The following is a 20,143-nucleotide window of genomic DNA, read 5'->3' as shown; positions in this document are numbered from 1 at the left end:
GTTAGAATTCCAATAGCCATCAGAGACCCATGCTGAGGGCAAGATGCATTAGAGAAACTTTATACCTGAAATTCATTAGGTCCCTGGGCATATAAAAATATTATTGTTTGTATCAAAGCTTCTCAATAAAAGAAGAAATTGCAGCTCCTTTGCAAACCTTTCCATACCCTTTTAGGCACCTCATTCCACCCAAAATGACTTTCAACTGAAAGAGTCTTCCCTCAACCAAAAGAATCGACATTTTTACAATTTTTTTTTCCTATTGCCCCTTAATCGTAAGTAGAAAAATAAAGCGGAAAATATTTGGCTTCCTTATTAGAGCTTTATTGAACAGTTAATTTGTACACCCTGCTATTACTGGAGAATGGATGTATGAAACACCACCATTACCGAAATACAGAAGTGGCCTACTGTGCCTTTTAATAATCAAATCTGACCCCCTTCTTGTTTCTCTGATTGGTCTGTATGTGGGGAAAGCCAAAAAAAAATTCCTCATGCTTCTCGAACATGCATACACAGTAGAAACACGGAATCTTTACAATAGCCACAAATGGGAAATATGATTTACAAAGAATTTTAAGTATTCTTCTCAAATTTAATTTTTCTTAATGATAGTGATTTTCTGCCACTTTTATACTTCCAGGTTGGAGATCGGATTGTCAGCATTAATGGGCAACCTTTAGATGGGCTGTCTCACGCGGACGCGGTTAATCTGCTGAAGAACGCCTACGGGCGCATTATCCTGCAGGTATTGCGATCAATGGAGCGCACAGCTGCGCCAGGCAGATAAGTGGCGTGCAAAAAAGATTGAGCGTCACTGGCAGTAGGCATCGCCACCCAGTGGGGTGCTTGCTGATGTGAATTATGAAGGTTGAAAGCAAGACATTATTATTTTTATTCAGAAATTCTTTAATGCCACCCATACAGGCAGTGAGCATGATTATATGAAAGCATAACAAGGGGAGAAAAATTACTCTTATGCTTCACGTGATAAATCAACAAGGCTTTTAGCTTCCAGCATTCTTTTGTAAATCAAAGTTTGCAAGGAACGAAAAATGATTTCTTTTCTTATGCCCAAAGACTTACTGAGCTGCCCAAGTGCTGTTTCTTCCTCTCCCCTTAAAGGAAGAGAAAAATACAGTGCTCTTTTTCCTGTAGCACAAATGATTGGCAGCACTGTTAAATTCTCACTGCATAGTAGGCATCAACCAAGGCAGACAATTATTTATCAACTGTGGTCCCCAAGAGTATTGTTCAGAAGCACAGGGAAATACACCAGGAAGTAAAAGCAAAGTGTGCTGTTAATTACCTCTGCTTATATTTCAGCATTTTACATGTCTCTGAGATTGATACTAGGCATTGATTGCCAGGCAGCATACTGGCAGTGAGCTTCATTAACAAGTCTCCCCAAAAATGTATGCTTATAATCACCATACTTCTGCAGAGGTAGTATAAAATGGCTTATAGGTAAAAAGAATAAAACCCAGTGTTTACTACCTTAGAGTAGCCCCCCAACCTTTTTGGCACCAGGGATCAGATTCATGGAAGGCAATTTTTCCACAGACAGTGGGAGGGGGGGATGGTTTCAGGATGATTCAAGTGCATTACATTTATTGTGTAGCCTAACCTCTCTGCTAATGATAATCTATATTTGCAGCCGTTCCCCAGTACTAGCATCACTGCCTCAGCTCCATCTCAGATCATCAGGCAATAGATTCTCATAAGGAACTTGCAACCTAGATCCCTCACATGCGCAGTTTACAGTAGGGTTCACGCTCCTGTGAGAATCTAATGCCACCGCACTGATATGCCAGGAGGCAGAGTTTATGCAGTGATGCAAGCAACGGGGAGTGGCTACAAATACAGACAAAGCTTCACTGGCTCACCCTCCACTCACCTCCTACCGTGTGGCCTGGTTCCTAACAGGCCATGGACCAGTACTGGTCCGTGGCCCAGGGGTTGGGAACCACAGCCTTAGAGGGAGGGCTGGCCAGCCACTCAGGTAATTCTAGCCTTAAAATAAGAAGTCCAAAGTGAAAGACCATTACATTTGATTCACAGTTGTAATCTACACACTTACGGGCAGGGAGCATCCATGCTGCCAAAGGCTTTAGATGCAAAACCCAGGAAACTCTTATGTCCTGCATCAGGTGCCTTTCAGTTGCATAGTGTGTGTGTTTTAATTAAAACAATGTGCATGGAGTAGTGTTAGCAATATAATTATCACAGCTGACTTGGCATTAGGTAGTTATTGGTATTGTCAGGTAAGCCAGCCCATTGGAAGAGTAGTAGGAAAGGTCTGATATTTGTGTCTGATGCTGTTGGTGCGTCATGCAAAGCAGTCAGCAAGTGCTGAATGTGCAGGGACTACTAAGGTCTGGGTCAGCAGACTGCATAGTGGAGAAGATGAGTGGAAGAGACAACCAACACTTCCAGAAGCTTCTCCCCACGGTTTAAATTACTATCTCTAGATGTATTAAGGAAATACATTTTTCAACCCTCAAAGACTGATGGTTTCTTATTGCCAATTGTAGATTGATCAAGTGAAGTTGATTTGGCTATGAAAGGGGCCATTTTAAATGTTCCTAATTATATTTACTTCGATAGTTTGATAGATGGCCTGGTTCAGCTCTTTTGTCTATGGAATTACTATAAAACCTTTTTTTGGACAAATTCAGTTAACCCCTTGAGTTGGCAGAAATGGATGTGAGGCCGGGCGCGGTGGCTCACGCCTGTAATCCTAGCACTCTGGGAGGCCGAGGCGGGTGGATCGCTTGAGGTCAGGAGTTTGAGACCAGCCTGAGCAAGAGCGAGACCCCGTCTCTACTAAAAATAGAAACAAATTAGCTGGCCAACTAAAATATATATAGAAAAAATTAGCCGGGCATGGTGGCGCATGCCTGTAGTCCCAGCTACTTGGGAGGCTGAGGCAGTAGGATCGCTTAAGCCCAGGAGTTTGAGGTTGCTGTGAGCTAGGCTGATGCCATGGCACTCACTCTAGCCAGGGCAGCAAAGTGACACTCTGTCTCAAAAAAAAAAAAAAAAAAAATTCAGTAACTCAAACTCTCTGGTAGAAAAGATTGTTTTGTTTTGTTTTTACATCTTTGTTTAAGAAAGGTCTCTACATGTTGCTCTCTGTCTATAACATCCTTCTCACCCCACCCTCTTCCCGTCTTTATAAATCTTGTAAAATCCTTTCTTTAGGGACTGGGCTCATGCCTGTAATCCTAGCACTCAGAGGCTGTGGCAGGATTCCTTGAGGTCAGGATCAGGAGTTCAAAACCAGCCTGAGTAAGAGTGAGACCCCTTCTCTACAAAGAATAGAAAAATTAGTCAGGTGTGATGGCACACTCCTGTAGCCCCAGCTACTCAGGAGGCTGAGGCAGGAGGATTGCTTGAGCCCAGGTGTTTGAGGTTGCAGTGAGCTATGATGACACCACTGCACTCTAGCCCGGGCAACAGAGTGCCACCCTGTCTCAAAAAAAAAAAAAAAAAAAAAATATCTATCTATCTATCTATCTATCTATCTATATATATATATACACACACACACACACACACACAAGACCTTTCTTTAGAAACTCTCCAAGGAAGAATAGGGAGTACCTGGGTGTCGGTTTCCTTCCAGACCATGGATTATCCACAGCTGGATAAATCTGTGTCTATGCCTGGAGCACAGGGCCTGGCAGAGCAGATGCCTAGTAACTGCCGCTCACGTTGAGCTGCTGACCATCCTGATCAAGTGGAAAGACATGAACTAATAGAGAACAAGTTGGCACAGTTACCAGTCTGGTCCAGAAGAATTCCAGTAGGGGAGAGTGATGGATAGCTTACCCAGGGCTGGGAAATGAAAAGGTGCGTTGTAGAGAGTGCGGAGCAAGCATTTCAAGGCACAGGCGAGTATCATTAAAGGGATGGTTTGTGAGTAGTTCTCAACCTTGGTTGTACAATAAAATCACTGATTTCAATGCCAGTTCTTGAGTCCCACCCTAGAGATTCTGATTTAACTGGTCTGAAATGCGGCTTGGACATCAGATGATTTTAAAGGTCCTTGGTGATTCTAATATGCAGCCAGAGGTAAGAACAAATAATCTACATGGGTCATGAATAGAAAGCCAAGAGATGCCCAGAAAGTGCTAAGCTGCAGGGGAAGGACAGAGACCTGAAGGTTTGGAAGTTGGAATGAGGACCTAGCATGGGGTCTGTGGGAGAGGTCGGTTTTAGTGTCAGAAAGTTGTGAGTTTGAATCCTCTTACTGAAGTCTAAGCTTCAGTTTCCTCTAAAATAGGGATTATATATAGCTCCTTTCTTACAAGTTTGCTATGAGAATTAAATGAGGTGTGATGTAAAGTGTGTAATAAATACAGTGTATTGCAAATGGTAAAGACTAAATAAGTGGTATCTTTTTACTTTCATTATGATAACATAGGTTTGCACTCAGAGGAAGCTAAAACTCCTTTTTAAAATCCTGGGAAGTTGTTTTCCAGGTAGCATTTGAGGTGTGTGCCACTAGATGGTGGTCAGTTTTGTCCTTTTCAAATTTTACGCCAAGCTTTTGACACTTCAGACCATTAGATATTTAAGACACATAAAAATTAGTATATTCTGATGTCACTGAAACCCGTGTCACTGGATTCTACATAAGAACTTGAAGCAGCTGTGCTTTCTGTTTCATCAAGTTACACCAAAGGCCAGGCATGGGCTTCTCTTGATTTTTCTTTTTTTCTTTTTTCTTGGCAACAAAATCTCGCTCTATCGCCCCAACTAGAGTATAATGGCATCATCATAGCTCATGGCAATCTCAAACTCCTGGACTCAAGCGATCCTCCTGCCTCAGCCTCCTGAGTAGCTGGGACTACAGGCACAAACCACCACGCCCGGCTAATTTTTCTACATTTAGTAGAGATGGGGTCTCACTCTTGCTCAGGCTAGTCTTGAACCCCTAGTTCAGGCTATCCTCTTGCCTCAGCCTCCCTGAGTGCTAGCATGATAGGCATGAGCCACCGCACCTGGCCTTCTCTTGATTTTTCTTCTGTAATGTGACCCTATGTTAAGATGCCAGCTTTCCCGGGGGTCACCTTAACCTTGCAGCCGTCCTGTTTGTCTTCAGCGTGTTTGCACCTACAGCCCTAGGATTCAGCTGGTGCGAGTGCTCAGTTTCATATTTTGTACAAAAAGACTTGGGTCCTAACAAATCTAAGGGCTAATCTTGTTCTTTTACAGGATTAGAAGTTTAGGAAGGTTCTAGCAAGGAGCTCAAGCTTTTATGCATTTATAATAGCCCACTTCTCTGGATGTTATTTTGACTTCTCAGTTCTCTAAAACATAACCCCCAAACCTGCTTTTAAGGAAAAGTTCTCAACGTAGGTCCATGCAATAAAGACCTGTGCTTTACTACGGATTTAGAAAGTTTATTAAACATACAGTGTTCCACTATAGAACATCCCATTCTCATTAAGTTTAGTTTTACTTTTAACCTAAGTTATTAAATGCCACGGGGAGCCAAAGCACAAGAGAGTATATAAGAATAAATACCTTCTTGAAAAGAGCTGGAGAGGAAATTCAGATTGAATGGGAAACCTCTTGGAGGGAGACACAGTGAGGGGGACCCCATTTGAAGGAGGAAACAGGGAATGAGGTGTAAGTGCAGTTAGAGGGGGGAACACAGACTGAGAAGGAAGCACGGTTTTTGGTTCTTCCACAGATGCGAATGTCTCTCATTGTTCCTTAGGCCCCAAGGAGCAGGCTGGGTCCCCCTCTTCCCTCAGCTCCGTGGACCCCCCCTCTGGTGGGGGCATTTCCTCCTCTTTCTCTAGGTCCATGGTTTCCCCCTGTTCAGGTGGGGGAAGTTCCCCCTCTTCCTTCAGGCCAGTGGTCTCCTCCACCTCAGGTAGGCAGTTATTAAGTGTTTGATGATAACAGGAGTTGGGGAGGATGTGCGGAATCAAAGTACTTTCATTAAACACCTGGTGAGACTTTAAATCGGTGCGACCGTCTGGCAGCTTAGGAAGTTCTATTGAATTTAATACGCACATACCCACCACCCAGCAGTTCCATATCGAATTATCTACCGTAACCACTCTCAAGACGTCTACGCCAGCACTGTGCCTAACAATAAGCAGAGGTATAGACTTAGTGACTTTCTTCCCAGACCCACAGTGGACGGTCTGTTTCATGGCAGCTAACAGGACACGTCTCACTTCCCACGAAGCACAGGGACCCCCTTCCCCACTCCTGAATGGATCAGTTTTGAGCCTCTATATGAATGCTTTCTTTCATGAAGTGCTTACATCCTAACAAACTGTGCCCTTCCATTCTGTAACTGCTTTAATTGTTATATTTTTTCCTCCTTAAAAGACCCCAAACCCATCTCCTTTGTAACCTCTTTCAGGCTCACTCCACTCTGTGGAAATTCAGAAAATTGAGTCCCATAATCCCTTTTACCCATGAAGATTTTTAGATTAATTCACTCCACAAATACTTATTGAGCAACTGTTATGTGTCAGGCACATTAGCATTACGCTGAACATTGCTCCTTGTCCTCATGGATCCTGTGATTGGGTGGGAAAGACAGTGAACCATCATACAAATAAAGGTACCACTGTAATTTGTGAGGATCATTTTGAGAGTCCTGTGGAGAGGAAAATAGGAGAAATTAATTTAAACACGAGTGGTCAAAGCAGGCTTATATAAGGGAGGCTCACTTGAGGCCAGGAGTTTGAGACCAGCCTGGGCAACGTAGCAAGACCTCATCTCTATAAAAAATAAAGAATAACAATAATATTTTTAAAAATTGCCAGGCAGGGTGGTGCATGCCTGTAGTCCCAGCTACTCCAGAGGCTGAGGCAGGAGGGTCACTTGAGCCCAGGAGTTTGAGGTTGCTGTGAGCTATGATGATGCCACTGCACTCTAGCCCAGGAGACAGAGCAAGACCCTGTCTTAAAAAAGGAAAGACTTTTGTAGTCAGGGAGAATCTATTATTTTCTCCTTAAGTATCCTAAATAGTCCCCAGCTCATTAAGTCATTCTTCATGTGGTGGCATTTCCAGGAGATCCTGTAACTTGCACATAGCAGTGTTTTCCCCCAAAATAGGATGCTTCACCCAAAATGTGTTCTGACCCAGCTGGGGCAGGCCTGTTGCCTTGCTTGTTCTTAACAGATGCTGCTGAGCTTCGCAATTTAGACAGCCCTGCCCTCTGTTGGCCCGTTCTGAAACTGCAGCCAAATCAGGCTCGTTTGCACTCTCAGGGAAAGTCCCCTCTGTAGTTGTGCCATGAGAATCGTAATCTAGAAGCAGGACCAGGAGCAGTGGTACCAAGGAGCTCTTGAGAAAGAAGCTGTGGGAGCTAGCTGAGGTGGAAGACAGCTCCAGGCCAAGGAGGCAAGGCAGGCTTTTATGATTCCCATTTAATAGATGAGGAAGCTGAAACTCGGGCACAACATCATTAAGTGGCAGAAACTGAACTCTGGAACTCCATTCTGAGTCCTAGTATGCAGTCTCAGAGCTACACTGTATTTCTTCTGAATGCTTTAGAATGTTATCTGCAGAATACAGAGGTAAAGTGAATGTTTAAACGTCATTATTCTACTATACCTTTGTTTAGGATCATCTAAAAGGCAAATGTCAGGGAGTCAGCGACATTCATTCTTTTACCAATTATTAACTGAACACCTGCTCTGTGCCAGGCACTGTTCTATGTGATGGGCGAACCGTAGAGGCAGACAAACTTCCCGCCCTCACATTCTAGCATGGAGGGATAGACAGTAACTAAAGTGAGACAGATGGCGTTGGTAAGAAGGAAGCAGGGAAAGGAGACATGAAATGTCGGGCTGGGATGTTGGTGTGGAAATTCTAGTCAGAGTGGCCAGGGCGGGTGACCGGAGGGGAAGGAGCCAAGGGGAGTGAAGGAGCCAGCCGTGCCGATGCTGAACACACAGCGTGCCAGGCAGACGCGCAGCAGTGAGAAGGTGCAGAGGTGGGATGTGTCTGGCACGTGCAACAGCGAGGAGGCCCGCCCGGTGGGGCGGAGTGACCACCAAGGAGGATGTTAGAAGGAAGGCAGCGACATCACAGGTCACATCACCTACACGTGGCCTTGTAGGCCATAGGAAGGACTTTGACTTGTGACCAAGAGAGTCTCGGGTTTCCTTAGGACAGTTTTAAGCAGAGAAATAAAATAATCTGCTGTAACAGGAACGTTTCTAGCTGCTGTGAACCGAAGGGCTGAAGCAAGGAGACAAGTGAGAAGGCTGTTGTAGAACTCCAGACAGAAGATGGTTTTGCAGATAGACATAGAATTTTATGAGGATTAAAGGTGGGTCGTGAGGGAAAAAGTGAGTCAAAGGTGACACCAAAGGCGTTTGTGAAACTGGAAGAACCACGTTGCCGTTGCCTGAGATGAGGAAGGCTACAGGAGCAAAGGTTGGAGGCAGTGGGGCTCAGTTTGGAACATGTCAGGTTTGAGCTACCTGCTAGACATCCCATTGGAGATGTCAGATTGGTGGTTGGATGTATGAACTTGGAATTTGGTAAAAGTCGGAGCTTGAGATACAGATTCAGGAATTGTCACCATGTAAATGGTATTTAAATTCATAAGACAAGATGGAATGAGATCAGATCACTAAGGGAATATGTTTAGATGGCACTGGGATAGTGAGAGGTTTGGAAGATAGCAAGGAATGGCCAGAAGGGGGCAAAGAAACTAGTGAAGTGTGGTGTCATGGAAGCCAAATGAAAATTGTTTAAGGGAGAGAATAATCCATTGTGTCAAATGCTGCAGACAGGCCAGGTACAGTGGCTCACGCCCATAATCCTAGCACTTTGGGAGGCTGAGGCAGAAGGATCACTTGAGGCCAGGAGTTCAAGACCAGCCTGAGGAAGAGCACGACCCCATCTCTACAAAAAATAGGAAAATGAGTTGGGCATGGTGGTGCACGCCTCTGGTCCCAGCTACTCGGAGCCTGAAGCGAGAGGATCACTTCAGCCCAGCAGTGTGAGGTTACAGTAGGCTAGGATGACACCACTGCACTCTAGCCTGGGAAACAGAGTGAGACTCTGTCTTAAAAAATAAAAATCCAGACAGGTTGAATAAGATGAGGACTGAGAACTGACCATTGGATAAAGCATGATCTCTAATTCTCCCCCGCTGTATAATGAAATAATATCTTGTTCTAACTTTTCCCCCAGGTTGTAGCAGATACCAATATAAGTGCCATAGCAACTCAGCTTGAAAACATGTCTACCGGCTACCACCTTGGTTCACCCACTGCTGAGCACCAACCGGAAGACACAGAGTGAGTATTCTGGATGCAGAGGGCCTGTTATGTGCGTGGGCAAAGCTCGTGAGAACTTTTCCAGATACTAAAGTGTACTCTCTAAAGCAGAAGGAGGGGAAGGTACACATAGCTTTTTCTAATTCCTAGAGAATCTCCAAAAGGCACCAGGGTTTTCTTATGTCTCACAAGGCTTTGCTCCACCATATGATTTCTTAAAAGGCTATTGTTGTAGGGCCTGCACACATGCTGCATCTGGTCACTTTGACATGGTGCCTGTGCCTTCTTCCCTAAGAAACCACAGATTTATAGCCCAGGTGCACCCTGCTTTATTGTGCAAGAAACCATGTTTCCTCAATTTTCTAAACTAAAATCTTATTCTGAGATTAAATCTTGTTGTTATACTTGCTGGCATGTTTCATTAAAACCAGTCATTACAGTTAAAATTGCTCACTAAAGCAGCGTTCTCAAACTAGAATGTGCATAGGAATAATTTAAAGAGCATGTTTAAAGATGCTAATTCCCCAAGGGCCCCATTCCTAGAGATTCTGATTAGGTGGTCTACAGTGGATTCCAGAAATCTTGTGTTAACAAGTCCCCAAGGTGATTCTGCTACGGACAGGCAGAGGACCCATACTTTGACAAATGCTGCCTGAAGTTATTCCTCTCGGTACCAGCAGTTCCTAGTCGCTAGAAGGTGCTCAATAAATGTTTGTTGACTGATCTGGGTGGCTCATTTGAAGGATCTCATGACCACAGCCATTCCCAACTTTTTCCTGGTGGTTCATCAACTTAAATGGTAGCTTTGAGTTTATTTTTCTTGAGGAAAGGGTATTAAATTAAGCTAATTCTACTTCTTTCTCATTAAAAAAGTAATAAGTGCATGCCATTAAAATAAAACAAAAACATAGAAATATAACATTTCCAAGTTACAATGGCCCTTTCCTTTAAAAAAAAAAAAATCAGGACCTTTATAGGAAGAGTAGTGTGTCTTTAGCATCCTTTGATGTGGCTATAGAAATACAGAGATCCCCTTGTAATCTTGATTCCTTTGCTACAATTCTACAACTTCTGGCAGATTGGGAACCGTGAGCATAAAGAAATCAAAAAATCACTCATGGCCAGGTGCGCAGTGGTTCATGCCTATAATCCTAGCACTTTGGGAGGCTGAGGTGGGAAGATCACTTGAGTCCAGGAGTTCGATTCCAGCCTAAACAAGAGTGAGACCCCGTCTGTACAAAAACTAGAAAATTAGCCAGGCGTAGTGGCACCTGCCTATAGCCCCAGCTACTCGGGAGGCTGAGGCAGGAGGATCCCTTGAGCCCAGGGGATCAAGATTGCAGTGAGCTATGATGACACCACTGCACTCTAGCCTGGGACATAGAGCGAGACTGTCTGAAAAAAAAAAAAATCACTCATAATCCCACCACTGCTAACATTTGAAGATTTTGTTTTTTACTAGGCTTCTATATGAAAGTATTAATAAATTAAAACTAGTTGATTGAAACTGTTTTGACAGTGTGAGATAAATGGAGACAAACTCCATGTGATGTTGCCAGTTGAGGAATAGGGTCACATTCCACCTTCCCCTGAAAACACCTCCCTGACTGTAAATAGGCACAATTGTGAAGGTCTCTAATGATGTGGTGGCCACAGGAGCTAGCTCCAAAACAATGGCTTTGGGCATCGAGGTTCCCATTCCAATATCTTTGGAAACAGGGGCTGTGTTTGAAAGAGGAGACATGAATCATTCGCGTCCAGCCGGTGGGCCATTACTGAGAGCGCTGCTAAGGCCACAAAGGGGTGAGAAGTAGAGCCGTGCTCATGACATCATTACCATTCAGCCACAGGGGATAACTCATCCTTATTTCAGCAGATATTTATTGAGCGCTTTTCTAAGGCCAGGTACTCTACAAGTGCCAGGTCCCAAGGACTCAAACTTAGAAATGTAAGTAAAGGTATTGCCCCAGTCCTCAGGGAGCTGCCAGAGAATCGGAAAAACAGACCCATAAATCCATGGTTATAAAGGAGTTGATAACTGTAGGACCACTAAGTGCATTGAGAGAGGGTCCTATGAAACCATGGACATGGGGCATAACTCAAATAGGACATGTACTTGGAGAAGCTAGTGCTTAAGTTGGGTTTTACAAGAATTGTAATAAGCTGGGTGGCCTTCAAAACAGTTAACAATTTAAATGGCTTAGACCATCAGCAATTACTGTGGACGCAACCAGTAAGTACCTCAAGAAACAACTGGAATCCGTGTGAACCTGCTAAAAATCAACCCTAAAATAAGCCAGGCAAAATTGAGAAGGTGGAGAGGGGAGAATATTCTAGTTAGAAAGAACAGCAGGTTCAGAGGTCCCATTTTGCAAATTCCTCTAAGTACATGAATGGCTGAGTTGAGATCCAATGACTCTGCCTCTCAGACATGCATGTTGCCAGGAAACGAGTGATGCTGCCGGCAGGCGAGTATGAGCCTCCTACCACAAATGACACAGGGTCTGGGGTGCAAGGGTTCCTTTCGGTTTTTACTCTTTGGACAGTAGCCTTTGGGAATAAGAAATTGGCATCAGCTAAGCTTAGATTTAATCACTTGAATCCACATAGGTAATTTAATTTTTAGCCATGTTGTTTCTGAGAGAGAAGACTTCCACACTGGACGAAGCTTTGAAAATCTAAATTATACATTTGAAACAGATTTTCTTTATCCATTTTGCCTCACCCTGGTTTCTCTCCTCTCTCCTGGATTTCATCTCTCATGTACGCAGTCATGATCCTGAGTTTGTGACAAGCACCGTGCATGGTGCCAGAATCACTCAGATGACTAAGACTTAAGGAGTTCACAGTCTGGAGAGGAGAAAGATGGTTAAGGAATTACAATACGATGTAGTAAGTGCCTGAATGGAAATTTGGGCCAGTGCAGAGGGAGCACAGAGAAGGCTGTGGGTCGTTCTCCCGAGGGAGTTAGGAGAGCCTCACGTTGGAGGTGAGCCTTGAGGAATGAGTTCCCACCCTGGGTCAAGTGTGGAGGTGATGGGATAGTGGCTCCTTCATTCAGACAGAAAAGGAGCAGCAGTTTCCTGAGCTATCAGGCTGCTGTTACCCGTTAGGCACACAAGTCCCCCTGAGGACTGGCAGGTGCCCACTGTGCTAAGGTGACGGACGCTACCTCTGTCTCCATGCACTTTCTTCAAGGGTGGGAAGACAGCTTTCTTCAGTTTTAAACAGTAAGTTTAAGAGTTAAAAATTATCCCCCAAATGAACAATGGTGAAAAAAAAAAGAAGAAAAAAGAAAAAAATGAGTTAAAAATTAAGCATACAGAAGAGTGCTTTGACAATTTCAGCATCATGGCTTTATTTTTCATTAAAAAGCAGTGGGTTTTTTGAAAGAGAAACCCCTAAAACATTAACAATATTGGTGCTCAGTTGGCATGACGTGGGAAATTTTAAAATGTTTCTAGATTGCTCTCTGAGAGTTTGATGTGATAAACCAAGCTTCAGAGTTTCGCAGTATGAAAGTCTCTCTCAAATCTGTGTTCTTCCATTAAAATGAAATTCCCTCTCGATATCTATTCTTGAATTAAACAGCGTGCATTGTGTTTTCAGAACACCTCCACCTAAGATTATTACTTTGGAGAAAGGCTCTGAAGGATTGGGGTTTAGTATTGTAGGGGGTTATGGAAGTCCCCATGGAGACCTGCCAATTTATGTCAAGACTATATTTGCAAAGGTATTTTTTTCTTTTTTAATGTACTTTTTAAAAAAATCAAACCTAGGTGAGATTTTTTTTAAAGTGCTTTGCCTTGCTTTACTTTGAGTTAAACCTGGTTGTGTGCATGTATGCTTATTTCATTTGAATCTTCTAGGAAATTCCCGTACAAGACTAGTCAAAGAAGAGTTCTTTTACAACAGTGGAATCAGAAGGAGTATAGTTTTCTTTGGACTCTATTACAGAAGTAGATGCTCACAGGTTTTAAAGAGTGTCTTCTTTCAGAAATCCAGTGTAGGGAACAATGCCACACTCTTTGGAAGCTGGCCCCAGAAGTACTGTTCTGGGGTAGAAAAAAGATTCGGCCTTCTCCTTTAAGAAAAGATGAGAGACACCAGAGGGCTGAGGCCGAAAGCTTTGTGCTGTGCAAGCCTTGGATCAGTGCATTTGTTAATAGCTGCCCGTCACCAAAAACCTCAGGACGCTTTAGCCTAAGGTGGTTTCTCTTTCCACCATTCTGCCAAGTACTTACAGATCAGCTTCATAGGTTAGACTAAGACTGGATAATAAAGTGTTTTGCAGGAATTAAATATTACTTCCAACATATCCTAGTTAGTTAGTACAGAGGTTGTGGTGTCCAGTCCTACTGCTGCCTCTAGGTAGCTCTTGAAGTAATTATTTTATTTTTAACTTCATTGTGATTTTTAAAATTGGGATTTAATTTTATTATAAACTTTGAAGGTCTGTGAAAAATACTTAGTACTGATATCATAACTTTTTTCTTCTTTGGTTTTTATCACAATCATTTATTTTATGAACGATCTAGTTGCTTCCTCCTGCTTTATTTTCCTAAAGAAACAAAGGTCTTCAAAAGGAAAACAGGTTCTCTCTCTTTCTAGAAAGCTATACTATACATCTGCAGTCCCCAAGCCCCGGGCCTCGGCCCAGTGCCAGTCCGTGGCCTGTAAGGAAACAGGCTGCGCATCACTGCCTGAGCTCTGCACCACCCACCCACGGCACCCCACTCCCCCACGACACCCCACTGCCCCACCCTTGGGCCATGGAAAAATTATCTTCCATGAAACCGGTCCCTGGTACCAAAAAGGTTGGGGACCACTGGTTAAGCACAAGCTTGCTTTTACCTGTGCAGATCTTATCATCTATTAATTGGGGCTACCCAGTGACCTGACATAAAACCTTTAAGTCATTTGGCATTTGCTTTTAGACGGCATTGGGCAGCTGCAGTTTCGCCGAACCTGTTTCATCTTGCTAGAGCACCTATTCAGAAGGCACGTTATTCCCAAACACACACCTGTTGAACTGGTGATAGGCAAGAGCTCAGAAACATTCTGGGTAACTGTGAGGCCCCAGCCTGATAATCCCCAAGGCAGATAAATCATCTACTGAGCATCCTGCTCCTGTGACACACTTAACACCGTAAGCAGTTACGATAATTATTCTTTGGAGGCATTATTATACTTTGCTTTTGAAAGAGCCAGCTATGTAAACAAGGGTGGCAGAAAGGCAGAATTAGCCCCCACAGTTTAGCAAGTCCTGCTGGCCTGCCTTTGCCTCTGCAGTGTAATCACCGGCCCACTTCATGATAACTGTGGCTAGATCGGGGGCAGTTGGGAGAGAGTGCTGGCTGCCTTCTAAGTTAGCCTTTGACGGGGGGCCGAGTTCCGCAGGCCACCCTGCCTGTCTACACTCTCACACAGGCTGGTGGGGTGCCTTTTGCCAGGGCACCACAACATACAGTTATGAGTGAAATGGCCATGCATTGCTGGTGGAATTTTAGAAGAACCCACCATCACATCACAGTGGGACAAGAAGAGTGGGATTAACAAAGGGACTGCAGCTCACATGGAATGCCCTTGTCGAAGGTCCCATTGAAAGGGCTGCTTTAGGGAGCACCCACATAAGTAAAGTGAGGCACACCTAAAAATGAAAAGCTCTGAATTTAAAAAAAATTTTTTTAAATTTCTAAGCCCTATCCCATGGCCCACTTAGTGCAGCCAGTCTTACTAAGAGAATATTCCAATGCAAATGATAGTTATTATTTTTTTTATTCATTTCCTATGGCTGCTAGATAAATAATAGTTATTATAATTATAATTATTTAGGTAGTCCCATACAGTTTATTATAAGATTTACTTTGGTGACTTTTTTAATTTGATACAGTAAACCAATGTATCCAAATTTTAGAGTTTTCTGTAGAGAATCAATAGACCAAAAACTAGCAAAGGAGATTTTTTTTCAATGGTGAAGTCTTTCTAAAATGAATTTTGACACTGAGCTAAACATTTCCCTATAGGAATTTTGAAGATCTAGGAACTATAGAGATATGTTTTCCATATCCCTTTAACACTGCGCATATATTCTTAAAAATGTTTCTTTTTTCAGATTTCTGGAGCTCAGATGTCCACAGGGCATAGAACTTTATGTGACCTTTTTGGTGTCCTGTGCATCTTTTAATGGTTCTCTTGCTCAGCTAAGAAATTCTTTAATTTGGCCCCTCCAGAAATGTGAAACATCACAGGCACTTGGGCCGTAGGAGTGTCAAGACTTAGGCTGATTAACAGGCTGTCAAGTCCTTCCATTTTCTTTCAGGTGTGTGTTTCTTTGGAAACTTCAAAATCCAGGACAGGCTTAGGTCTCAGTCCACTGAATTTTACCCTAAGCCAACAAGAGATTGGCGTAAAGACTTCAACAACTCTGAAATTTAGGGAGCAGTTTTTCAGAGGCCATGAAATCTGAAACATGAGCTTGGTTGTCACTAGAGTTTCATTTTATTTTACTACCACCACGTGGAGTAAACACCATGTGTCATACATTTAATGCTTAGAACAGGCCATAAGGTAGATTGAGAGCCTATTTTATAGCATCTGAGAAGGCCAAGTGACCAAACTGGGACAAATGGCAGTGAGGAGAGCCACAATTCGAAACTAGATGGAGGATGGAGGTCTTCAAGCCATTTATTTCCTCTTTCCCTTTTTCTTTCTCTTTTTTTCTTTTTTTGAGGCAGAGTCTCTGTTGCCCTGGCTAAAGTGCCATGGCATCAGCCTAGCTCACAGCAACCTCAAACTCCTGGGCTCAAGCCATCCTTCTGCCTCAGCCTCCCGAGTAGCTGGGACTACAGGCATGCGCCACCATGCCCGGCTAATTTTTTCTATATATTTTTAGTTGTCCAGCTAATTTCTTTCTATTTTTAGGGGAGACAGGGTCTCATTCTTGCTCAGGCTGGTCTCAAACTCCTGAGCTCAAATGATCCTCCCACCTCGGCCTCCCAGAGTGCTAGGATTACAGGCATGAGCCACCATGCCCGGCCCCTCTTTCCCTTTAGCCCACAAAAGCCACATTAATGAAGTAGGAGAGTAGATACAAGTATGTAATTATCAAGCAAGCACTCCAATACCTGAAATAGAATACAAATCCTAGAAAGTTGAAAAATTTTCCTTTTTTTGCATTACTAAAAATGAAAACCTGAAGAGTTTACCATGTTTTTTAAAGAACTAATTTGCATGGATATCTGAAGTTTACTGAAGCCCTTAAATCTTAGCATGTAAAATTCAATAAACTGAACTTTGCCTAGTAATTCTGATTTTATCCAGTAGAGTTACTTGTTTAAATTGGTCTTTAGTACAGTTGACACATTATTGTCTTAAAGGCTTTGAGTGTAGTTGCAAGTTATTTAATTTTGATATTTTTCCTCCAGTATGTACCTGATTTTGAATATTCTTTATTGCATATTCGTACAGGAATTCTATCCTTTCCACAGTTTAGAAATTCTAGCTAATTGCCCCAGCACCTCAGGACCTCCAGGCTGCAAGTGGACACAAGTCTCCGGGGCGAGTAATATCATGGCATTTTTAGATACTCAGCTTTAGACAAAAAAAAAAATCAAGTTTCACTTGCTTTGTGCCATTTTGAGGAGCCATGCATGACTGAGCATAACAACTTTATTGAGATATAATTCATGTACCATACAATTCACCCATTTAAAGGCTACACTTACTTTTGACAGATCATAGTACTGATGGCTTAATAATGCAACGGAACCCCTTATAATGACAATATTGGCAATAAGACTAACACCAGATTCAATTCTCTCTGCCTTTTTTTTGTATATTACATTTCCATGAATATGACATGGTATGACATCCAATTCCATTTAATACTGAATAGTGCAATAAGGTTCTCCTTGTATTAAAAGAAATGTGAGTGTCTGTACATTCTACTAGTGTGTTATTGAGATGAATCATAATTATGGTGACTGTTCAACCATTATTATTCAAACAACATATATTTTTCTTAAAACATCCCCTAGAAAAAACTTTAATTGGTAGTTTTTAAAGTTACTCTTTTAATATGCACACCAGACAGATGTTAGAGGTTTTAATGTGAAATATGAACTGCTTCACCCTGGATTAAACTGGCATGTTTCTTGTTTGTAGGGAGCAGCTGCAGATGACGGCCGATTAAAGCGAGGTGATCAGATTTTAGCTGCTAATGGTGAGACCCTGGAAGGTGTTACTCATGAGCAAGCGGTCGCCATTCTAAAACACCAGAGAGGGACTGTCACCTTAACTGTGTTGTCGTGAGCCTCAGGTCCTGATCACAAGATAGATGTTGTTGTTTAGAATATCCATAGCAAGAGGAAGTTGTGGGTGGGGGTGGAAAGCAACCTCGCCTAAAATTCACCTTCATTTTACCATTTCATCCTCTCTGCTCGGGAGAAATGGCTGAGGTTTCATGTGAATTTCCCAAGTCAACAATCATCTCCTAAGGTTTCCCAGCTTCTGTCACCTCTTGGCAAGGCTGATTTCTAAAATTTGAATGAGTCTTGTCCATTTTGCATTTAACATCGATGTTTGCCAACTAGTAGTAACTGGTTCTGATTACATTTGCCAAAACTAGAGTCAACAACCTCTCATTCCTTACACCCTTCTCTCCCTATCCCCTACTCAGAGGCTTAACACAACCTCAAATCTCACTGATGAACAGAAAGAAATGTTAAGCAACCTGTCATCTCACTCATGATTTACTTATGCTAATCGTCTCTTCAAGTAAGCCAGAAAACATTAGCAGTGTAATTAACTTACCAGTGATCCCGGGGATGAAATACCAAATTCTCCTGTGGGAAATTACCATGCTGTCTTCTGTATGACTTATAGTCAAATAAGCCTCAAGTTCATTTCTCTGGATAGAACTTTATATGTTAGTCATTGGTGATTTTTGATGAGTCAATTTACAGGCTGTAATCTTCTAAAAAAAAATTCTGAAAGGCTTTCTAAATGTTTTCTCATCTATATAAATGCATACCACTGAGCAAATATACCTTATCCTCAACAGGAACAGTTAGCATCCATGTTCTGAATTCTGACAATGCTAAGTTATGTTCAAGTCCACGAATTTCTTCTGGAATTAATGGCATGTCAATAGGCAGGCATCATTTTCCCCCACCAAGACCCCCTAGGCTTCACATGGGGAGGTAGAAGCCCCAGAAGCACACTGCAGAGATCAGCAAGTTTTGCCTCGAGTCAACCAAGGTCTGGGTGGCCTTGGCCTTGTGCAAAGTAGAGTGACATTTGATTATCCTTCCCTTTACCTGCATACCAGTCAGTCCAGCAGCACAGACTGCAGGCACCTAGATGGAACAATATGCTTAGCTGCAAAATGACTGAGCAAATGAACTAAGCCTAGGAATCAGTGATAAAAATGCTTGACTGATATTTCCTGGTGTCCAGAGACCCTCTGACTTGCTGAAGTTTTGCATGCTAAGAAAGCAACTATAGCAGAAAATGTAAGAATACCTTTAAAATTGATTATGGGCATTCTTATTTACATGTTATCAGGAAAAGGGGAGCTATGCTTATCAGTGGATACTATAGTGTCCTCTATAAAAAAAGTACCATGAAGAATGAGTACCAGGGCCACTAATAGAAGTAGTTCAGCATAATTTAACTACAACACAATGCTGCAAATGTTTCACAGTAATTATCGAAATGTAATGGGCTCTAATTTAAAATGTTATTTAATAAGTATAGATTTTAATTGAGAATTATCTTTGAGTAGATGTAATCACAAAGTGCATTAACTCTTGTTGGAATATTTTATGGCTATTCCAAAGTATAGAGTGCCTAAATTTTATGTTGAAAATGTCTTTCATGACTGGTATTAAGTTTTCTGAAATTACACACGGCTTTTGAAATTTCTAATGTATTCAAGATACTCAATGTTGTTAGGATCTCATCTTTCTATGCATGGGAAGCTACCAACCTCAGAACAGTCTTTGTTAATTGTATCTGAAAGGACACCTCCAGCAAGCCAAGAAGGAATGAAACCCAAATAAAAATTGAAAATGCACCTTAAAAATATATACACATGTAATACTTTTGAAATGTGATTCTGCTTAATTTGGGTGGAATGGCCATTAAATATACATTTTGAAATAATACATTGTTGTTATGTTTCTTTGTACATTATCCTTTTAGGTAATGCTACTAAAAGTCTATTGATAAAGAAATTATGATGCTTTATATTTCCTGCTGCAGTAAATTGATAAAACTAGTGCTTTTCATAACTGGTTCTGTCTATGCTTGCATGATTAATAAATAATTGCCTTTCCAAAGAGCTTTTTTTGCATCAGAACTTATAAGCTGAGAGGAAATGAAGATGGGAATTTGTGAAAGAAATAGTTCTCTTATATTTGGCCTCATCATTTGGGCCATTTAAGTACAGTAATGATATCACTAATTGGAGTTAGCATGGAAGGGAAGTAAACCAGGAAAAATAAAACTGCTGGAAGTTTGTATGTATAAAATGTGTCCAAAGAGTCTAAATAAATGTAGCTGCCTAAAGAGCAAATGGAGCCTTATTATATATGAAAAAGTGTACTTTCTGCATCTGATTTTGTTTTTTCTTCAACCTTTTATTCCCTAATAGAAAAAAATCCTACTTCTCACAAGGTTTTCCAGTGTCCTTTTAAATCTGAAATCCATTAATAGCTGTCTCATGTATTAATTACCAACCATGTTGTAGAGCATTAAAATAGATGCTTTACAAAGGAGCCAGTATAGTCCTTCAGAGGGCGAGTCTTAACATCACACTGCCTGAGTTTGAATCCTGACTTACTAGCTATGTGACCTTAACCAAGTC

General features: G+C 42.1%; 1 protein-coding gene across 7 annotated transcripts in view; it reads left to right on the top strand.

Moving 5' to 3' along the window:
* The window catches only part of PATJ (PATJ crumbs cell polarity complex component), a 337,132-nt gene that overhangs the window by 311,645 nt on the left and 5,344 nt on the right, over window positions 1-20,143 (top strand). For 4 of the 7 annotated variants that reach the window (XM_045547878.1, XM_045547879.1, XM_045547876.1 and 1 more), the window contains 4 exons: window positions 644-748; window positions 9,188-9,294; window positions 12,883-13,006; window positions 17,440-19,442. In XM_045547878.1, coding sequence (XP_045403834.1) covers window positions 644-748; window positions 9,188-9,294; window positions 12,883-13,006; window positions 17,440-17,586 — 483 coding nt within the window. In that variant the 3' untranslated portion in view covers window positions 17,587-19,442. Of the gene's footprint in view, window positions 1-643; window positions 749-9,187; window positions 9,295-12,882; window positions 13,007-17,439; window positions 19,443-20,143 lie in introns of those variants that run through there. The other 3 variants (XM_045547882.1, XM_045547881.1, XM_045547880.1) reach the window with 2 other exon arrangements.

This window comes from Lemur catta, chromosome 3 (genome assembly GCF_020740605.2).
Source record: "Lemur catta isolate mLemCat1 chromosome 3, mLemCat1.pri, whole genome shotgun sequence".
Classification (NCBI taxonomy): Eukaryota; Metazoa; Chordata; class Mammalia; order Primates; family Lemuridae; genus Lemur; species Lemur catta.
Note: the sequence above shows the minus strand (reverse complement) of the source record. Positions and strands in the feature narration are given on the sequence as shown.